At 32.8% G+C, this 20,723-nt stretch overlaps 2 protein-coding genes across 2 annotated transcripts; both read left to right on the top strand.

Annotated features, from left to right (window-relative positions):
* The first annotated feature begins 150 nt into the window (after window positions 1-150).
* On the top strand, window positions 151-13,798 carry LOC129912720 (uncharacterized). Its single transcript, XM_055991093.1, has 6 exons — window positions 151-280; window positions 358-449; window positions 1,012-1,300; window positions 1,359-1,542; window positions 12,219-13,545; window positions 13,610-13,798. Exons 1-6 carry the CDS (start codon window positions 273-275, stop codon window positions 13,738-13,740), a joined length of 2,031 nt encoding a protein of 676 aa, XP_055847068.1. The 5' UTR covers window positions 151-272; the 3' UTR covers window positions 13,741-13,798.
* A 3,749-nt stretch (window positions 13,799-17,547) lies between these two features.
* On the top strand, window positions 17,548-20,401 carry LOC129921431 (uncharacterized). Its single transcript, XM_056003248.1, has 10 exons — window positions 17,548-17,727; window positions 17,797-17,870; window positions 17,945-18,054; window positions 18,136-18,268; window positions 18,340-18,531; window positions 18,600-18,806; window positions 18,877-18,975; window positions 19,041-19,171; window positions 19,236-19,371; window positions 19,604-20,401. Exons 1-10 carry the CDS (start codon window positions 17,688-17,690, stop codon window positions 19,769-19,771), a joined length of 1,290 nt encoding a protein of 429 aa, XP_055859223.1. The 5' UTR covers window positions 17,548-17,687; the 3' UTR covers window positions 19,772-20,401.
* Window positions 20,402-20,723: the final 322 nt, after the last annotated feature.

The following is a 20,723-nucleotide window of genomic DNA, read 5'->3' as shown; positions in this document are numbered from 1 at the left end:
ACCTATCAATCACTCACGAAATCATTGTGGCAAATTAAAAATAAATTCTCTGTTTATAAACAAAAAAAAAATCTATCTCTCTTGAAGAAAAAAGAGAGACTGGTTGATAATGAAGAGATTAAAAACAATAAAAACCATTCAAACGGTTTGACTGATAGCAAATTTCATTCTATTCATTAGTATCAATTTAATTAACGCGCAATCAAGACGTAAAGTTTTTTATTTATAAAACATCAAATTTATTTCTCTTCTAACTTAAATGTCCGAAAAAAATGGAAAAGTAATAACTTAAATCTTAAAGAGAAAGCAATAGAATTTTTGAATGAATGATGATGATCTTATTTCCAAATTTTATAGAATTCTGAATGAAATCAAATCGTTTTTGAAGACTTTAGTTTGTTTTTTGATTGCGTGTTGCATGGTGCCACTTCTTTTGACATCGTTCCTTTGTAAGTATTCCATCAAACTTTCCATTATGGTGCACCAAAGACTTAATCATCTATTTCAATACAAAATTCAAAACAAACAAAAAAGTAGCCGACAAGAGCCGGTCTATTGCTCAGCACAGCTGATAAGAAGTGTTATTTGCTATCAATACTTAATAAGCTTAGCCGACCTTTGTCCAGTTGCAAGTAATGACTCGCGTAATCGCATTTTTTTTTTGTTTATTTTTTTTTTTTTTGAACTCTTAGCCTATTCTTAGGTTTGCATTATGATCTGAAGTGGCCTTGATATTGTTCCTGTATTTTTTCGCAAATTCAGGAAATCTTATCAAATCACTGTCTAGCACGAAGCGAAGTCCACATTTTGATACTTTTATAAGAATATAGGTAGAAAGCTTATTAAAGGAGATATTTGAGCTCCCAGAAGATTAGAAAAAAGTCAAAAGTCTGTAGGTTCGGGAATAATTAGCACTGGTAGAAATTTTAGGACCCTTTTCTTTATTCAATTACCCCTTCTTTAATACATTGTTATAATTATTTATTATTTCTACTGCTTTGGTACTTTCAGGTGTCCACTACTCGAATGAACTTTTCAATTATGTTCTGACAGTCAAATACCCATCACTGGAAATTTCCAAATCAAAGAAAATTCGAACACTCATAGATACACCTCGAAATGCTGGTATTTTTCATTTCCTCCTGCAACTACAAGGATCTTGTGATTTTGAAAAAATCAAACAACATTATGTGGAACATTTGACTGAGTTGCGAAATCCACTTGGAGGATTGCGTTTTCCAAAACTGAGACAACAATTGATAACATGTTGGGGTCATTATGCTTGGGTGAAAGATCAAAGGTATTAAGTTTGTTTTTTAGTTTTTTTTTGTATTTGTATTCTTTTTTTTTTCGGATAGCTCATTCAATATCAATAATCATGTTGTCATCAATACGGCTAATTATCGAGGAAGGAAGGTGCACGATGGGAATATACAGGAGTTTGTCAGTGATTTGGTTACCAAATATATTCCATCGGATTTGCCACAATGGCAGGTTATAGTGATTCCAATTGTGTCGACATCTTGTGAAGAGGATATGGCGGTAAGATTTTGTTTTACTTAACCTTTAAGTCCTTATAGGCTAATGGCTATATCTTTTAAAAGTGTGCTATTGAATTCACGAATTTTTTCAAACTCTGTGTAACACTCAGGTGTGACACCTATCACGCTATAATGTAAGGCTTATCATACTGGACTGATAGAAAATAGTACGTTTACATTTAAGAATCTTGTTTAAGGATATAAATACCCTTTTTTCGAACTTTCCCACAGCTATTGCGAAAATGTTTGCATAATTTAGAATAAAATAGAATTTTTGCTTCATAAAAAAATAAAATACGCGACTGGGTCGCACGAACTTGCTCTTGGAGTTAAAGTTGCTTAAATTTTTAATAAGACTTTTTATATACTTTTTATATACTTTTTTGTAATTCCATTTTGTAGAAATCACTAATCATCATCTAAAAACAAAATTTCAAAAAAATGCAATGTCCCGTTTTCGAAAATTTGATTTTTCAAAAAAAAATTTTTTTTTAATCCAAAAATTATTTTTTTGGAAATTTTATTTTTGGCTTATATTTAAATTATATTAATGCTTCTTCACAAAAAGTTTCGTTGAAATCGAATAAGAAGTTTCGGAGATATTCGAATTTGAAAAAAACATTTCTATGGCAGGTACCGTTAATAATGAAATGATTATCAAAAAAAATTTTTTTCATTGAAATATAGACCTTAGCTTAAAACTAACATTTGAATTTTTTAAACAAAACCGTTGGAGCCGTTTTCGAGATATTTCAATTTTACTAAAATCGGTATATGACAAGTACCGTTATATTTGGTAAAAAAAAAATTAATTCCAAAAACCCCTCTGGAGAGTCGCCAAATAACGCTACATACCAAGTTTGACATTAATCGGTCCATCCGTTTAGGCTGTAGCTCCTTATACAGACAGACAGACAGACAGAGAGACAAACTGACAGACAGACTGACAGAATGACAGACTGATAGACTTACAGACTGAAAGACTGACAGACTGAAAGACTGAAAGACTGAAAGACTGACAGACTGACAGACTAACAGACTAACAGACTAACAGACTGACAGACAGACAGACTAACAGACTGACAGACAGACAGACGGACTTCCGGGACCCACTATTTTGGCATTTTCTACCATCGTAGTGTCATGGAAAAATGTTATCTCAACTTTTTTTTTGTACGAATGCATAACTTGATATATAGTACCTATATCGCAGGTAAAAACATGGGCGTAGCTAGAGATTTTGTCTAGGGTGGGCCAGGAGATGATATCGTCCACCTGAAGTCATAACCATGAATGTGCAATTTTTACTTGCTCTATACTGCAAGTATTGGTTCCGCGCCAAAAAAAAGTGAGGTTTTAATCAAAACCAACGTTACGATGATGGAGAATTCCGAAAAAGTGGGTCTCACAATTCCGTCCGTGCTTCTGTGCGTCCATCTGTACACATTATCACAGCCCAAACGCGTGGATGGATTTGCTTCAAATTTAGTACAGATGATGTTTTTAGTATTCTAAAAGTTTTTTTTTTTATATATCTCACTTAGAAAGTGTTCCTACCTGCCATACAATTTTTTTAAGTTATACCAATAACTCGAAAACGAACCTAACAATTTTGATAAAGCTTTGCATGCGTAATATTCAAAGCAATTGCAATAAAATTGCATTTTTAGTTTTTTAAAAAAAGTCTTCTTCTTCTTCTTCTTCTCCATTATCGACGATAGTCATGATCTCGGATGGGGTCACAACTCTCCCACTCTACTGCTTCACACTACGGCTCCGCATGTGGGGTTCGCCGGGTTGACCTCAGGAAACGTCGGCAGGCTTCTCGATTTTGAATTGTTCCATGTCTAAGGCCAACTGAATGCAGTTGTCGTTGCATTTGACTTCTCCATGAGTTCTTAGGCCTGCCTCTTCTTCGCGATTGCGTTGGAACGTCGTATGCGATCGCCTTTTGAACTGGGTTCTCAGGGTTTCTTCTTTGTACATGACAGTACCAGCTTAAACGGTCATGCTGTATTTTATCCAAGACGGTATTTTTGACGTGAAGACTTCCTCGGATTTTCTTGCTTCTTATTCGATCAAGCTTTGTTACTCCTGCTGTCATACGAAGCATCTTCATCTCTGCTGCTGTCAGTTTACTCTCATACGTTTTGTACATTGTCCAACATTGTGAACCGTATGTAAGTGCTGGGCGAACAACTGCAGTATAGAGCTTTCCTTTTAGTTTAGGGGGCATTTTTCGGTCACAGAAGATGGCAGAGTTTTCGCGCCACTTCATCCACCCTACACTTATTCGGTGGTTGATGTCGTCATCACAAGAAGCTTGGTTGTTGATCATAGATCCAAGGTATTTGAACTTTTCGCACTTGGGAAGTATTGTGCCATTCAGGTAAATGTCCGGAATAGGGCCGTCTGGGTCAGAAAATGGACAGCAGAGATATTCTGTCTTTTTCGCGCTTATCCGGTACCCGCTTCCCTCCAGAACATCAACCCATACATCAAGTGCTCGTTGCAGGGATGTTGGATCTTCACTTATGATGGCGCCATCATCAGCAAAGAATAACTGACTCACTTTCGGATCCGTCACTTTTTCTTCAAGCAGAAAGTCAAGTACGGTAATAAAGAGCAAAGGACTCAGGACGCTTCCCTGGTGCACACCGACTTTAATTGGGAACTCTTCGGTGACTCCTGCGGGGCATTTTACCTTCGTTTTTACTTCCTCGTACATGTCCTTGATCATCCGCACGTAGATTTCCGGAACCCCTCGCTGTCTCAGGGACACCCATATCAGATCTCGTGGTTGTCTATCGAATGCCTTTTCGAAATCAACCAGCACAATATGCAAATCCTTCGAGGAATCACGGTGTTTTTCCATTCGGATTCTTAAACTCTGTATGGCATCTGTGGTTGATTTACCCGAGACAAACCCGCACTGGTCATCAGACAGCCGTATTATTTTTCGTAGTCGGCCGTCCAAAATCCGCTCAACGATCTTCATGGTGTGTGACATCAGCTTAATCGATCGGTAGTTATCACAGTTTCGTGTGTCCCCCTTTCCTTTGTAGATTGGGAGAAGGAAACTTTCTCTCCACTGATTTGGCATTTGGTCACCGCTAATGAGTTTGGAGATGAGAATCGTGAGCCATTTACACCCAATGTCTCCCATCTTCTTCCAGAACTCAGAGGGTATTTCGTCTGGACCAATCGCCTTTCCTTTCTTGGAGTTTTTCACCGCCACGCTAACTTCTTCGACTGTAAGGTCGGGTACTTCTTCTAAATTAGGTTCGGCTGTTGGAAAGTAAATCCTGGGAAATTGCTCATTTAGGAGTTCGTCACAATACTGTCGCCACCTGTGGAGAATTTTGTCGTCATTCACAAGTAGTAGGCCTTGAGCATCGTTAATGAACTTTGGTGAACGTATTTCCTGAGCATTCCTTCTCCTTTGAGCGGCAATTTTGAAGATAGCTGCACCCTTGTTCATCTTGGCATGTCGCAGTTCCTGGAGAGCCTGGTTTGCATCAGCAGCTGGATCAGATATTTCCCCAAGCTCGCGATACATGCTTTCCGTACTCTCTGCCTTATGCTGGGCGCATTTCTTCTTTGCTTCCTTCTTGTAGCGCTTGTAGTCCACTTCGAGTCGTGCTTTTTCATCTCTATTATGAGAGGGGCATTTGGACCAAGCTTGGAAAGCGGTCTTTTTCCTTGATATCACTGCTTTGACTTCATCGCTCCACCACCATGTTTCTTTTTCCCGTTGGTAGTTTCCTTTAGATGTTCCTAGCAGTGACCTCGCCTTTACCAAGCAAGTTCTTTGCAGAGAGTCCCACATATTTTGTACTCTGCACTCTTCGTTTTCTAATCTGCTGATGGTCTCGCACAGATAATTTCTCATAACAGAGATGAATGCATCGCCTTTTTCCTTCTCCAGGTTGTACCACTTGATACCTCCGGTAGCCTCTCTTTGTTTGTTTGCCGCCTTCGTCTCCATAAAAAATTCTGTCAGTAGGAGACGGTGTTGCTGGGCGATCGCTTCTCCTAATATCACTTTGCAGTCTTTCACTAGCGGCTTCATGAAACTAGATACCAGATGGTAGTCGATCTGTGTTTCATTTCCACCGCTGCTATAAGTGATAAGGTGTCGGCTTTGTTTAATGAACATGGTATTCAACACTATAAGACCATGTGACCTGCACATGCTTAGAATTTCTTCGCCAGGAGGGTTTCTAGCTCCGAATCCAAGGCCACCATGGCAGTCCTCATAGTCTTCGTTGCCGTTTCCTACATGTCCATTTAAATCTCCACCCACAAACAAAAGCTCTTCCTTTGGGATGTCTTTAATGAGGTTGTGGAAGTCTAGCCAGAATGCATCTTTTTCCACCTGCTCACATCCAATTTGGGGAGCATATGCACTGACTATATTCCACACCTTTCCTTCCATCACCAGTTTAAGAGACATCAATCGGTCACTGGACTTCGAAATGGCCAAAACGCTTCCAAGAAGCTTTTCCGCAAGGATGACACCGATTCCGTTTCTACCTTGCTCTGTTCCGTAGTAGAACATCTTGTATTGTTTTGTCTTGACGTCTAAGAAACGGGCTCTGTTTCCAGTGTTTCGCCACTTGGTTTCTTGGACGCACAAGATGTCCACTCGCCTCCTCTTCATCATCTCTTCTAATTCACAGCTTCGGCCGTTCATACTACCCACGTTCCAACTCGCGACTCTCAATTTTCTTCTAACCTCGTGCATTACTTTGCTAGCCCCCGGAATCCGTATAGCTCTGACCCGATTATTTCTAATCGGTCCAGGATCAGTACCGTGTGTAGCAGCGGTACTGCCTGGCGGGGTAGTGCTGTTCGTGTTAGCAAGTACTTCCATAATGCTCGAAATTTTTCGGAAAATTTCGCGAAACGTTTTTCGCAAATTGTCGACACTGGCATGCTCCTGTTTTTGTAATGTGATCGTCTTTTACTACGCCGGTGATCTCCAGTCGCCTAACCCAAGGAATTGCATGCACGCTTAATGGAAAGCTCTTAGATGTTGGTGTGTGTCGCTAGGCTCACCTTGATGTTATTTTGCCTAGATGTGATTTGCTCCTTATAGACCTGTGCTCTGAATATGTCGGAGTAGCTCATATAAGGGGTTCACCAAGTAGTTCGGCCTAACTGGAACTGGTGACGCTACCGTTGATTCTGTAAATGAATTCTTCCGCTACCGTCAATTGTTGGGAGTGCCTTGGTGGGAACACTCCTTCGTTGGGGAGTCAAATAACAAAACAAAATTTCATTTAACAAAATTTTGCCCTAAATGTCGGCTCTTCTCCAACATCAACAAAATTTCTTTAAAATTTATATAGAGACAGCTCTTAAAATCTGCAAGTAAACTAACATAAAAGTGTTTTGAACTGCAATATCAAGTACGTGCGACCCAGTCGTGCATTTTATTTTTTTTTAAATTAACTTCCTTCTCTGCTATTTTTAATTACTTTGAATGTGCCAAAACTTTATTTATAATAGTATATTTGATCGGTAAATGTGTTGTTGGAAATAATAGTGGCGTAACTCAATTTTTTGAAAAATGTGTTTTTATGCTCATTGGTTTCGTATTTTGTTAATAGGTGTGTTTTTTTTGTTTATCTATATAGATTTTGTGCAAAAAAAACGACATCGAGATTTTTGAAATCAAAACAATTTACGGGTTAAAAAGTACAAAAACTTTATCTGTATAGATTTTTGAAAAATCCAGATAATTATCCAGATTTTACTTTCTCTCGATAAAAACAGTAGTGCCAAGGTACTTTATTTGTTGTGTTCATACAAAAATATCTGAAAATATTAACAAAAAAAAAAAAGCGGAGAAAACGAGGTTTGAACAAAACTCTCATAGAAAAAAATAATCAAAAATTTGTTGGACATGGTTGCATTGAAATGTTAATATCTCGAGATATACGCAATGCACTTTTCAGATAAAAGTCTTAAATGCATCCTGATAAGATTGTTGAACAGATATGTATATAAAATTACCAAAGTTTTTTCGAAAAATTAGAAATAAAAATAAAAAAGTTTTCACATTTGATTTTTTAAAAATCGAAAAAAAATTCAATATGGCTACCTTCAAACGCTTATAACACAAGAACGACGCAACTAATGTTAATGGTCATGGTCTTAAAATGTAGCTAAGAATATACAGATAATTTTTGGTTTTTATGTGAAAAAACAATTTTTTTGAATCCAACATGGATGCCATGGCCATATGAAAATTTTTGTTTGCATCCAACATGGATGTAATGGCCTTCCCACTTCGGAGTTAAAATAAAAAAAAACAAAAGCAACATTTTTGACAGACAGCTGCCAAAGTATATGTACAGTGGTGCCAAATGTTTGCATGGATTTCAAAAATCCCGATGTCGTTTTTTTGCACAAAATCTATATAGATAAACAAAAAAACACACCTAATATCTTTCAATATAAAAAGGAATCAACTCCAAATACGCAATATACATACATTATCTTTGATAGTTACTGTTTTTTGGTTTTATATTGTGTGGTATTATATTGTATTCCTTTTTTTAAAAGCTTGTTAGCTATCTCGAAATGCATTTGGATAGAGTTACATCACTTTTATTTTGAGCGACACAAATGTTGAATTACAATTTATGACAGTGATTTGCTTTAAAAACTGACCTTACTAAGTTTTCAATTTTATTTTATTTGCTTTATTTTTTTTACTTGAGGTCCTCTTGAAACTTAAGCCGGAAGCATACCACAGTACACATAATAAGGTAATATATTCCGAACGTTGTCAAAATTTGTTTGTCAAAAATGGGCACCAATCTGTCAGGTCGGCCTTTAATTTTTATATTTCAATCGCAGTAAACAGGAAATTTGTTTTTGTTTTAATTTATAAAATGTCATTTAAAAATATTTAAAATTGAAAAATAACAAATTTTCTTCGTGTTTCATCGCGGAAAATGATAAATAATTGTTTAAAAATTAGTGGTGTGCGTGGTTTATCGGTTTTTGTGCGTTTTTCGTCGGTATTTTAAACAATTAAGAATTCGGTAGCTGACATTGGTCGCCAAAGTGTCATGTTTTGACAATCTGGCGACCAATGTCAGTTCGGAATATATTACCTTTTTATGTGTACTGTGGAAGCATACATCTAAATTAAAATAAAACAATTGCAAAAAAGTTGTTATTCGCTGGTAATTATGTGACTCTAAAGCCGTGTTTGTATGTTCGGTTAAATATTTATCCCAGGATAAATTTTTGACATTTGAATGTCTGGTGAATAAAAAAAAATATCTTTGGCTTAATTAAGCTGTGTGAATTTGGATACATTTTTTAAAGTAGATAAATATTTTTTTCTGCAAAACAAAAGAGTTAATGATGTTAAAAAAATTTATAAATATTAACAACTCGCGACCTTAGGACAACAAGGTTCTAACTGACATTTTTTCCAAAATTGAGTTATATATTGCATTACACTAAAAAGGCTACGCTCTTTCGATTGCCGCTATTCAAATTTTAGTTTGTAAGTTACTTACAAACTTCCAACACGCGTTGTCCTGTGAATTTGATTTTTGTGTTGCCATTCACTAACAATTTTTTTTTTCTTCAATAAAATGAAATATGTACATTTGTACATATGGCACCTTCAGTGCAAAAGAGCGATAACTCAAAAAATGACATTTTTGAGATAATGATGAGGACATTTTGCTTTTTAAATTACCTTTCTTTTGAAGGGCTTGTTGTTAACGTAAACGAAAAATTCGAAAGATTATGACTGTTTTTATCCAATTCCTACTATATTAAAAGTCAAACTCTTTCCTAATTTAAACAATTTTAAAAAACAAATTTATGAAAACTACAAAATAAACACAATGGTTCTTGTAATAGAGCTTTGACATCATGGAAATTGCTGTCCCATGGAAAGTTATAGGGGAAAGTTTAGAGTCAGTATGTATTTTGCAGAAGCGTTTTCTCGAAATGAACTTTTTTGAGTTCTCGCTCTTTTGCACTGAGGGTGCGATATATTGAAAAAATATAAATTTTCCCTGATACACACTCATAATGTTGTACTACTTTCTCAATTTTCTTTTTTCATTTTCAGTTCTTGATTTACATAGTTATTGAAAAAATACAAAAAAAATTTATCCTCTGAAGATAAAAGTTTAAGCGGCTGCTCCCAGAGCACGATAAATTTTTGACAACTGAAATTATATTTTCACCTCAAAAGTGTCAAAAATGTATTCTCGACTAAATACTTAACCAGATTCACACACGGCCTAAATATCAAAATAAAGTCTTGTGAAAAAACTTTAAATTGAAAAAGCTAATTTATTATTGAATCTGACCTTTGAGTCTGCTCAATAAACGGGGTATTTACATACCTATCGCTGGCTGAGAACATTATAAATAAACTAAACATACCTACATACAACCCTTTAATTCTCAGCAAGCGATATATTATGGAAAAAAAATTTCAATCTGAGATAATTCCAGACTACAAGTTCCGTAGTACCTACTGTCGATTTTTCTAGGGTGGGCCATGGATTTTCTAGGGTGGGCCTGGCCCACCCAGGACCCCCCCTTCCTACGCGCATGGGTAAAAATAAGAAATATTAAAAACTATAACACACCTCATTACTGGCATTTATTGAAAAATCGATCACTAAAAATGCGTTGTTTGTTGTCTTCGTTTTTGACAGTATTTTTCCACAATAACAGTAAAGTTTTTCTAAACCATCTAGAACTTGTTTGTTTTCTCCAAAAAAAAAAATGCTACTTACATTATATTGAATTTTTTCACCAAATTTTCAATTGAAAGTTAGGCCATTTTTTGAAAAACAAAAAAAGTTATATTTAGCTTCAAAATTAATAAAAGCTTTTATTTTGAAAAAATTTATCAAAATCAAACTAGTCTTAGGCCCAATTTATTCACTCTCCATTATTTTTAAAAGCTCCATTAAAAATTATAAAACTGTCAAATCGCATACAAATTTTAAAATTTCCCTTTTTTAATGGCGACTTTAAATTTAATGGAGTGTGAATAAATTGGACCTTAATGAAAATAAAAAAAAGTCAATAGAACACAACGGACATTCTCACAATACACATTTTCTTAAGGTCAGAAGTTAACGCTTTTTGTTATAGATATTTGGTTTATAATTTTAATAAAAATCCTCAAACTCAAAACTACATATGTAAATAAAAATGAAAAAAAAAAAAAATGAATACATTTTTTGCTTGAGAAACATCACCACCTAAACAGAGGTAAATATATCCCTACTCCGACAGGATTTTTTTCTTAAAAAGATTCACCAATTAATTTATATAATTTTAACAAACTCCTTTCACAAAAAAAAAATTGCTAAAAACTAACAAAATAAAACATTATGTATATTTCAAAATCGTACCGTTTTTTTCTTCTATCACCTTTAAACCATTTTGTTTTTATATGACAACATATAATTAATTTTATTTCATATGCAAGGTTATTGTTTAAGCTTTAAATATGACGGTCCAACATCTGCAAAAAGAGTTAGAAATTTTTGAAGCCAATCAATTTACATCCAAAAAAGCAACAAAACCAATCTTTTTTCTCTTTTAACACCATTAAATCTACTTTTTTTAATGAAAACCTATAATTAATTTTATATCATCTGAAATCTTATTATTTCACCTTTCATATGACGTTTTAATTATATTTCTACGATGCCTACAAAAAAAGTAAGAATTTTTTAAATTCAACCATGTCGAAATTTCAAACTGAGATTACGTTACTTTCTACACTGGCGGGCGGCGGGTCATCGGCAACAGATCTCCACAGGTGTTTTTTAAGTTTTTCAATTTAAAATTGTGAAACTTGTATAGCACGTACCGTTATGTGTGACATATCAAATTAAAGGTTATCAGCATGCGTATGAAAGTTAAATCAAATTTGTATCTGCTCTAGATCAAAAGATATAACGTGTTTAGAAAAAGAACATCTTTCCACAGTTATCTCAAGATATTCAATATGAAATTAATTGAAATTTTGTACAATTATAGTTTATTCTATTACCTACCTACAGTATAAATTTCATTAATGTATCTATTAAAACAAAATGTAATTGATTGATTTTTTCTGTCGCTTTTTTGTTTCATCGTGTTTCAAATCACTACGTTACTAAAAAAATGTTCACTTCAAAAATTAACCAAAAAAACAAATAATATGTGACCTAGTTCCTACATTTAATAGAGCTTTTTGAACATTTATCGAAACATAAAATTACAACTACTGGATGTAGGGAAAAAACCATTTGTTTCAGCATTCAAAAATACCTTGGCCAGATTGCACTAAAATTAATTTTACAGCTTGATCAACCGTCAACTCCTCTAGTCATGCACTATAAATGAGGTTAAAAAAGGCCAATAGGGATTTTGGGATCGATTTAAACCGGCTATAGAGCGCAGAATACTGCGTTCGGTACCAATTATAATACTTTACGATTTAATTTTCTGACCATCTTGATACTAAATCTCCTATTTTTCATGGATAAATAAACAAACTTTTTGTTTATTTTGGAAAGTGACCAATACTTTGATTTTTTGATTTTTGTTTTTTTTTTTTTCATATTTATAGCCAATTCTTTCTTGGTTTGTACTTATTTACAAATTCTTTTGTTTATTTTATAGGATGACCATTTTTACATATTAGTCAAAGTCCATCATCTTTTAATAGCCGAGCAAGATGGCTTACACACCAGTGAAATACTAATGCTCAATAGTTCAAACAAACTATCAATTGATGTCTATGGAACGACTCGAGAAAGTCCCAAACTTTCATATTTTGTCCGAAAACCAGTACATGTTCAAAATCTATTCAATTACATTTGGCTTGGAATTATCAATCGTTGGAATGAATTTACCTATCACTTTGATTCATTGGAATCACCGGATGGAGTTCAAAAACTTCAAATCGATTGCATCAGTAAGTTACTGTCGGTTTTACTTATTACAACTGTTACAGTACTAATTGATTTCTGGAGAGCAAACAAAGGTATAAAAACATCATTTCGTGCTCGGTATCGTCTCTTCTACACTTTGATTAGACGAGAAATTCTTCGAAGGAATATATCATATGGAGTTGTGATGGATTCAATAAAAACATCATTGCATCCTTTTAGCATTTTCAAAAACCTTATAAGAATAATTTGGTATATAAATGTCAACATAATTCTCCTTATGCCTTATAACATTTATCGTGAGCTCTTGGCGATGAAGGATATTATTTTTACCGGAAACACAACTTTGATTACATTTAGCGGAACTGCTGCCGTATACATTCCTCTCATTATCTACGCCCAAGTTGAAGTCATCAAAATTTGCTTTGAGATTTTTAAAGCTCCGTGCAATATTTTCGAAGAACTTTTCCAATTCCGTTCTAAAGATGCAAATATCCTTCAAGTAAAATCCTATTCGGGTAGAAAAGTTGTGTCCTTTTCGAAGGAAATAGATTGGACTGAAATAAGAAAACGTGTCGATCTTACCGGATTGCGAGAATCGGACGTTACATTAGCCTGCATAGCTGGAGCTTTGCACGAGTATTTTGATGGTTTCGAAGGATATCCGGTACCAAAAGTTCTAAATACAACATGCCGCACTATGGCCAAGGGCTACTTCACTGAAAGAGATGGACGAATGAATCACATTGGTGGTGTGGTATTCCTCCAGCTGCCACTGAGGAAACCAACTCGTGAAAATGCTCTAGAAATTCAAAAGATCATCGAAAGAATTCGAATGAAACAAGTTATTATATATTTAGCATCGATTGGACAAACGAAGTTTGATATGTTGACAGCTATTTTACCAAGGACGGTGACCAAAGTTTTCATTAACTATTTTTCGTTTAATTTTCCTGTTACTTTGACGGAAATCTATGGAAATTCATCGAATTTCGAAACAGTTTGGGGGCAGAATGTGGAATATGTTTTGTTATTTAGACCACCACAATCAAAAACATGTAAGTTTGCTATGTGTTTTAACTTGTTTTAAAAATGTAAGACTTTTTTTTTTTTGATTTTTAGGCCTTTCATTAAACATTCATCGATTTGGAGAAAAAAGTCGTTTAGCAATTATTGCTGATACACAGCTAGCACCAGATCATGCTAAAATTTCAAGTTCTTTCGAGAAATTTATGGAAACTATAAAAATGTAATTAATTTGCATGTGTGTTCAAACAATAAATTATTTATCCAAACTGTGATTAAGTTAAATATTGTTTTTAATATCCGAGCGCTGAAAAAAGACATTTTTTTTTAAGTTTTGCTATTAGACCGAGACCCCACAGCGGATTTTGGAAGTGGTGGTATAACCAGAAATTTATACGCAACCGTAAACAATCGTTGAAGTTTTTTTTTTTTTATAAAAAAAAACACCAATTTTAATACATGGTTTCAGGAGCAAGGAAACCCTGCAATAGAATACAGAAAGAATTCAAGTTCGATGACAAGAAATTAAAAAAGTGACCCGATTGCTACCTGTCAAATACCGAAAAATGTGGAAACTAGTTGTCCACCAATTAAGAGTCTAGGTTAGTGCACACTCAAGGACTCCAGCAACGTTTACCTTTTACGTTAATGCCTTATTTGCAACATTTACAAATTTTTCCAATTTTTCAGACCTGGATTATATCGTCGGCACAAAGCCAAAACCGCGAATCTGCATTTTTGACCATTTTCACTTTAATGCGTCATTTAACTTGTTATCGGTCCCTCTATCCACTGCTTCGACCCCAATCATCCATCTGTTGCCTAAAAGGCTAAAATATCAATTTCCGTAGCACGAGTTCCCATAAGATTGCATGCATTTCCAAAACTTTGAAGCCGTTTTTCTCAAAACTACAATTTTGCAGATTCGTGGTTTTGGCGTTGTGCCCACGATATGTCACTAGTGAAAAAAATAAAGAACCAAACAAAATACATACCAACTTCTTGGCGATTTTTCATAATGGTCTTATCTTTGCCAAAATTCAGCCCTAGCGAGGTAATCCGTCGGAGCGGAAATTCTCCGATTATTTAAATTGAGCTAAAAGTGCACTTATTGCGAATACGAAATTGATTTTAAACCATTCCGCCTTTATCTTATTATCCTGCAAACGATTAAAGGCTAGAGACATTTGTTGTAGAGCCTTTAATTTTGTCCAATAATATGTATGTCTCGCTCATTTGATAAAAAGACAGAGTGACAAAAACCAACTTAAAAAAAAAAAACTTTTCTCGGGAATTAAGCTTTGCTGAAATTTAACGCACATCATATTTATTTTACAGAATAGTCCTATTATTACATTATCTCACAGTATAGTGGTTATTTTCTCAAATAAGACAGGAGTGAGCTAAAATTGAAGGTATGGAATAAAATGTTTGTGGGGGAGATTTGGAGAGGTATGCTGAAGTCTATCTGTCACCCCGCGAACCTTTAAGAGATGAGTCATACATTTTCATGAAGTAAAATCTGCTTAACAACACGTACGGAGTTAGTGAGCTCTCCTAGACCTACTTTAAGTACCCAAAGATACTTGACTGATATCCTCGAACAGCATGCGGTTCCGATCACCCCTAGATTTGGTTCACAGTTCAGTCTGATGCACGATAATGCATGCTAGAGTGGTTTGAGAGTATCTTCAAGATTAAAATATGCCACCTTTGAATTGACAACACAGATATCCGGATTTAAATTCAATAGAACATGTCAAGGAAATGTTGAAAAAAATGCATTTGCGACCGAAATCCACCTTCAAGCATTCTTGATCAACAGACAACTGCAGTGAAAGAAAAGTTACAACAAAACCTTCAAAAGTTAAATCGTGGAATGAACAGACGACTCCAAATTATCATATGCACTAGAGGAGACAGTGCCAAGTATTAAATAAAATTATTGGAAAGAACTATCACGTGCTTCCATTTTTTTTTAATTTTTTTTCTTAAAAAACAAAAATTATTTTAATATCAGGTTTTCAGACCTTGAATTTCTAAATTTGGTTCATCTTTTTTTTGGTTGATAATACTGTTGCAGTTTAGCATTTTTCTGACTTGCTAAACAATTTTAAAGCCATTTTAAATAAGATGCAAGATGTGCATTTATTTTGAGCAGGAGCTTATGTATACCCTTTAAAATCTAAATGTAAGGGCACAAAATTTGTGTGACCTTCAGCCATTGTATAAAATTAGTTTTTAAGGAAAAGAAACACCATTTTAGTTGAATATTAACAAAAAAAAAAAGTATGCAATTTGAATTTTTTTTATTAGATCCTTTTTTTACTAATTTTTTTTTATATATATTTTTTTTAATACCTATATTTTTTTAAATATTTAAAAAAAATTTTGTTTTAATATTTTTTTTATTGATACATATCGTCCCGTTTCTGCCTGAACCACGTATCTACAAAACAAATTTTGTTCAGTTCTTAAAATAAATATACATTTTTCTCAAAATTAATAATATGAATTGAACAAAGGGAAATCAGGTTATGATTTAGACATATTGATTGAGTTGATTCTACAATTAAACCTTTGTATTCTGTATTTCTGTAAGTTTTAGAGCAATTTTTGACAGAAAATAAAATCTTTTAAAAAAATGTACTTACGAGGTTCAAGCAGAAACGGGACGATATGTATTTTAATCTTTATATTTTTGTGTTTTCATATTTGGTAATTTATAGTTTCCCACGATAAATTCAGTTCTCCACTGATTTTTTATCAGACACACCGAAATTATGACTATTTCAACAGAAGATGCACTACTTGCAATGTTAAGTTCAGTTTTATACGTGCTTGAAACACGTACAATGCATTACCTTACCTTACCAACATTGAAAAAGAACGTTTGTCAAAATACTTTTTTCCCTCAGCAATTAGCACTTTTTATACAAAAAATGCAGCCTCGAAGCATAATACTCATCATGCATAATATACTTATTAAATAACCGTCAACTTCCTTATTTTATGTTTAATCGTTACAGATTATTCTAATCAGATAGAAAAATGTTCATTTTGTCAAAATATTTATTCCGACTATTGTATGTAATTCAATTTTAAAGTTCAAGTGACCTCAACTCCAAAGCGTTTCGCCCACTGTCGTACCTAGGCAAATCGCTTTGGAGTTGAGTTGAGGTGACTTGAACTTTAAAATTAAATTATGCACTAAATGTCGTTTTGATAAAGATGCAACTTTATGCCCATCGATGTTGGACTTATTTCTTTGACCTTTAACTTTTATAAGAAACGTGTGACTGAATACGAGCGTTTAAATACGCTTGTATACCTACCTACGCTATTCAAAAAAACACGGTAGATTTATTAGTTAGACTTGAATATAACCTTTTAATCTAGTCTAGTAAAGTATTGTATTAACCCTTTCGGACCCAGCGTTACCCTCATGTAACATATTTTTAAAAATTCGTAAAAAATATTCCATTAAGTATTTTTTTAGGTTTGGATGGCTCAATTGAAAGATAATGATGCCTAGTTACTGGATTATTACAAAAATTTAGTCAAATATCATACCATTAATTTTTTTTATCGAAAAAGAAACTGAATTTCACATTTTTTCTTTTTTTTGCAAAAAAAAAAAAAAAATTTTTTATATATTGTCATAATTTTGAAAAAAAGATATAAAAGAAGATAATCCAGAAAGTGTTTTGCTTTTTGGCTTAGAAGAAGTAGCATTTATTATTGTTCCATAAAAAATTATTTTCTCAGCTGTCCGACTTTTTTTGGTGGTCATAGGCAGTGCATGTTACTTACATGCAACATGAGAGTAACACATTAGTTTTGCTATTTATTATTTTGGAAAATAACTTTTTGCTATTCATATTTCTTAGTTGTGACGTTTTTGATACGATAATACTGAAAAAACATTTTTTAATATTGATTTTCATAGCTTGGGTTCGAAAGGGTTAAAAAGAAAATTGAAAACATGCGTTATTTTGCATACGTAGCAACAAGAACCATGTTTCATTATCGTGTTACCATGAGCTGAGTTATTTTAATAAATCCTTTATTATTCCCATGGATACAAATAGATACAATTCAATAAAAAAAAACACAAGACTATCAGTCGATGAAGTGTATTTGTTTCTAGATAATTCAAAAGCACATCTAAAACATGAATAAAATTAAGAAAAAAATCCGAAAGAAATATTCTGGTAAATTATAATTATTCCTAAAAAAAAAAAAAAAAAAAACAATTTAAATAAAAACAAAATGTATTTTAGATTTTTATACAGCGGAAGATATTTTTGAGGAGAAATCACCACAACTCAATTTTTCCATCACTGACTTGGATAAGGTTAAAATTAATATGCTTTAGATATTATTACAATAATTTTACTTCTAAATTTGAAACTTTTATTTAATTTAAAGAAAGGACATTTATCAAATCCTAAAGCTCCATGTGTTGTTACATCGATTGATCCGCAATATACAAAAGACGCAAATAGACAACAGAATTTTTATAAATTCAATGTGAAAAGGTTGGATATATAAAATTAACGTTTGTGGGAAAAGTCGATGAGATTTTTAACGCAGGCCATAATAATTATGTTTATTTCCAGTGATATTCTTAGATTGCGAGATATAACGAGAAAGAAATTTCAATACTACATTACACAACAACGAGCACTTGAAAAAGCCCAAGAGGATTCCTATCAATCAAGAGTTTATGAAGAAACTAAAAAGTTTTTAAGTGTAACGATTTCTACATGTTTACTATAAAATAATTTATTTATCTTAAAAATCTTAAATCTTTTAAATTAAAGGTAACTTCAAATCAACTCGATGTTTTCCAAAATGATGCTTTTTGTAAAGTATTAGTCGAGAATGAAAAACTAAAGAAAATTAAATCTCAAAATGTATTTGATGAATTTAAAGAGTCCACCCTAATGCATCAAAAGTTATCCACCGATGTCAGGGATGTTCACAAAAGATTTATTTTTCTTCTCAAATTAATAGTAAGACTCCGCATGTTATCAATTATATATATAACAGAATTTAACTTAAAATCCTGTTAATTCTCTAGGGATATTTTGATGTCAGTGAAGAAGGAATTAATATTCTTAAATTAAATCGATTGGCAGATGCTGGTGATTATGTATTCCTTAAAAGTGATTTACATTCCGATTGTATATCCGCCGAACAAATTAAACAATTGAAACAATTTGTGGTTGATGTAATTGATCCATATTTGAAAAAACAAACATTTTTGAATGCTGATGTTTGGATTGATGTATGTTACTATTATATTATTATATTTACTGATCAAGTTATTTATTTAAATTATTTTTATTTTTTCTTAGGGATACGAAAACACACGTCGCAAATTGTTTGAATACTACAATCAATTTACAAAACTTGCAATTTTGAATCATATTGTCTCAATTGTTCATTATAAGTTTGTAAGTAAAATTGTGTCTTTATTCTACATTTAAATCAGAAAAATGTAAACTATCTTAAATTTCAGTTGAAATTTCATCAAAACTGTAACTTAAAGATAATAGCTCAAGATCCCAGTTATCTTAAAGAACATAAAAGTCGACTTCAGGATGAAGCTAATCAATTTTTTAATAAATTCGAACAAAAACAGATAAAAAGGTTATAGGAAAAATTCCTTACAATATTTATAAGCATCATTATGAACTTATACTTTCTTTTTTAGTAGTAAAATATGTTGGGATATTAAAGGTGTTGCACCAGTTTTACTCGAACAAATACAACAAAACGATAAAGAAGAAAAGAAAGGACCTCCAATAAGTGCTTTAACGCAGCTGGAGAAAATTCATAATATTTTAATGGTAGGTATAATTAGTCAATTGAAATAAAAATTTATAATTTATATGCACATTTTATAATTCTACTGAACTTAAATCTCATCTTGGTACAATTTTGTTTGGTTTAATTGTTTATTTAACTTTTGAATGTAACTAAAAACATTTAATTCATATAAGCGGTGTTGACTGTACTTAGACTATTAACAAAAACTAGCATAAAAGTTTCCATTATTATTCTAATTAACTTATATTTCAGAGTCTTCTCAACGAGCTTGATAGTTTAGAACCAGATTTTTGCAAGAACTATGAAGAAGAAGTTCGAAGACAAGTAACAAGAGAGAAAAAAGCATCGCGAAATGTATTGATCAAAGTAAATCGCTTCCAAAATTGGATAGAACATTATAAGAAACATCAAAAGAAATAATACATAAATAAATTGATAATTAAAGTTTCTGTTGGTTTTGAACTTAAATAATTTGTCTTATTTTACAATGCTGGAACAGGATAAGCACGCACATAATTACTTTTAATGTGGCTGAGAATTTTAAAAGTTCTGGAATGAAGATTTTAAGGAGTCAAATCTAAAAATAAAAAAAGAAACATGCCAATATAAATCCACTTTGGCTTCTTAGTAAATACTCATTGAAAAGTTTAAGAGGTTTTACTGCAACACGCATACAAATTATAGGCATGGAGTTTCAAGTTCAATAAAATAAACTAAATGAATAAAACTCTGGCTTAAAAGTTAAAACTTTATTAAAATGTAAAATGTTAACTCAAATGACACTAAGCCGAATTCAATCGCCGACGGCAAAACATCCCATAAACATCAAAAGCTCTACATTTATGTATTTTGCCCACATGAAAGATAACCCTAATTCCATCTTCATAATTCTTATCAGTTTGTGGGGGTTAAATGCGAAAAATTGTATTTGAACAATCAATCGATGGCTTAGTAAAATAATCAAAAAGATAAGGGGCTGTATACAATTTAGGACCCGTTTTTGTTAAAATTTTTTTATTTTTGTATTATTCTTGCTTTATTGTTAAAATACTTATGTATCTAATTGTAAACTTTTGCAAACATAAATAAATAATTTAATGCAAAAAAATTGAAGTTCAATGAAATAAAAATGAGCAATCGTTCCTAACGAGGTATCCGTCTCCGTTTTAAAATATGTAATTTTATATTAAAATAAAATGCAAACGAGTTATAGATATACATATATACAATGATAAAAGAAGCAATAATTTTTTTCAACACGCCTGCTCCTACTCCGGATTGCCTCCAACAAATTGTGTTTTGTTTATATAAATTTTATGAAAAGTTTTGATCACAAAGTCTGTAACAAGTCGGTAACAAAAATTTTATGGTA

This window comes from Episyrphus balteatus, chromosome 1 (assembly GCF_945859705.1).
Source record: "Episyrphus balteatus chromosome 1, idEpiBalt1.1, whole genome shotgun sequence".
In the NCBI taxonomy this organism is placed as follows: domain Eukaryota; kingdom Metazoa; phylum Arthropoda; class Insecta; order Diptera; family Syrphidae; genus Episyrphus; species Episyrphus balteatus.
The sequence above is the reverse complement of the archived record's forward strand: the minus strand, read 5'-3'. Positions and strand labels throughout refer to the sequence as shown.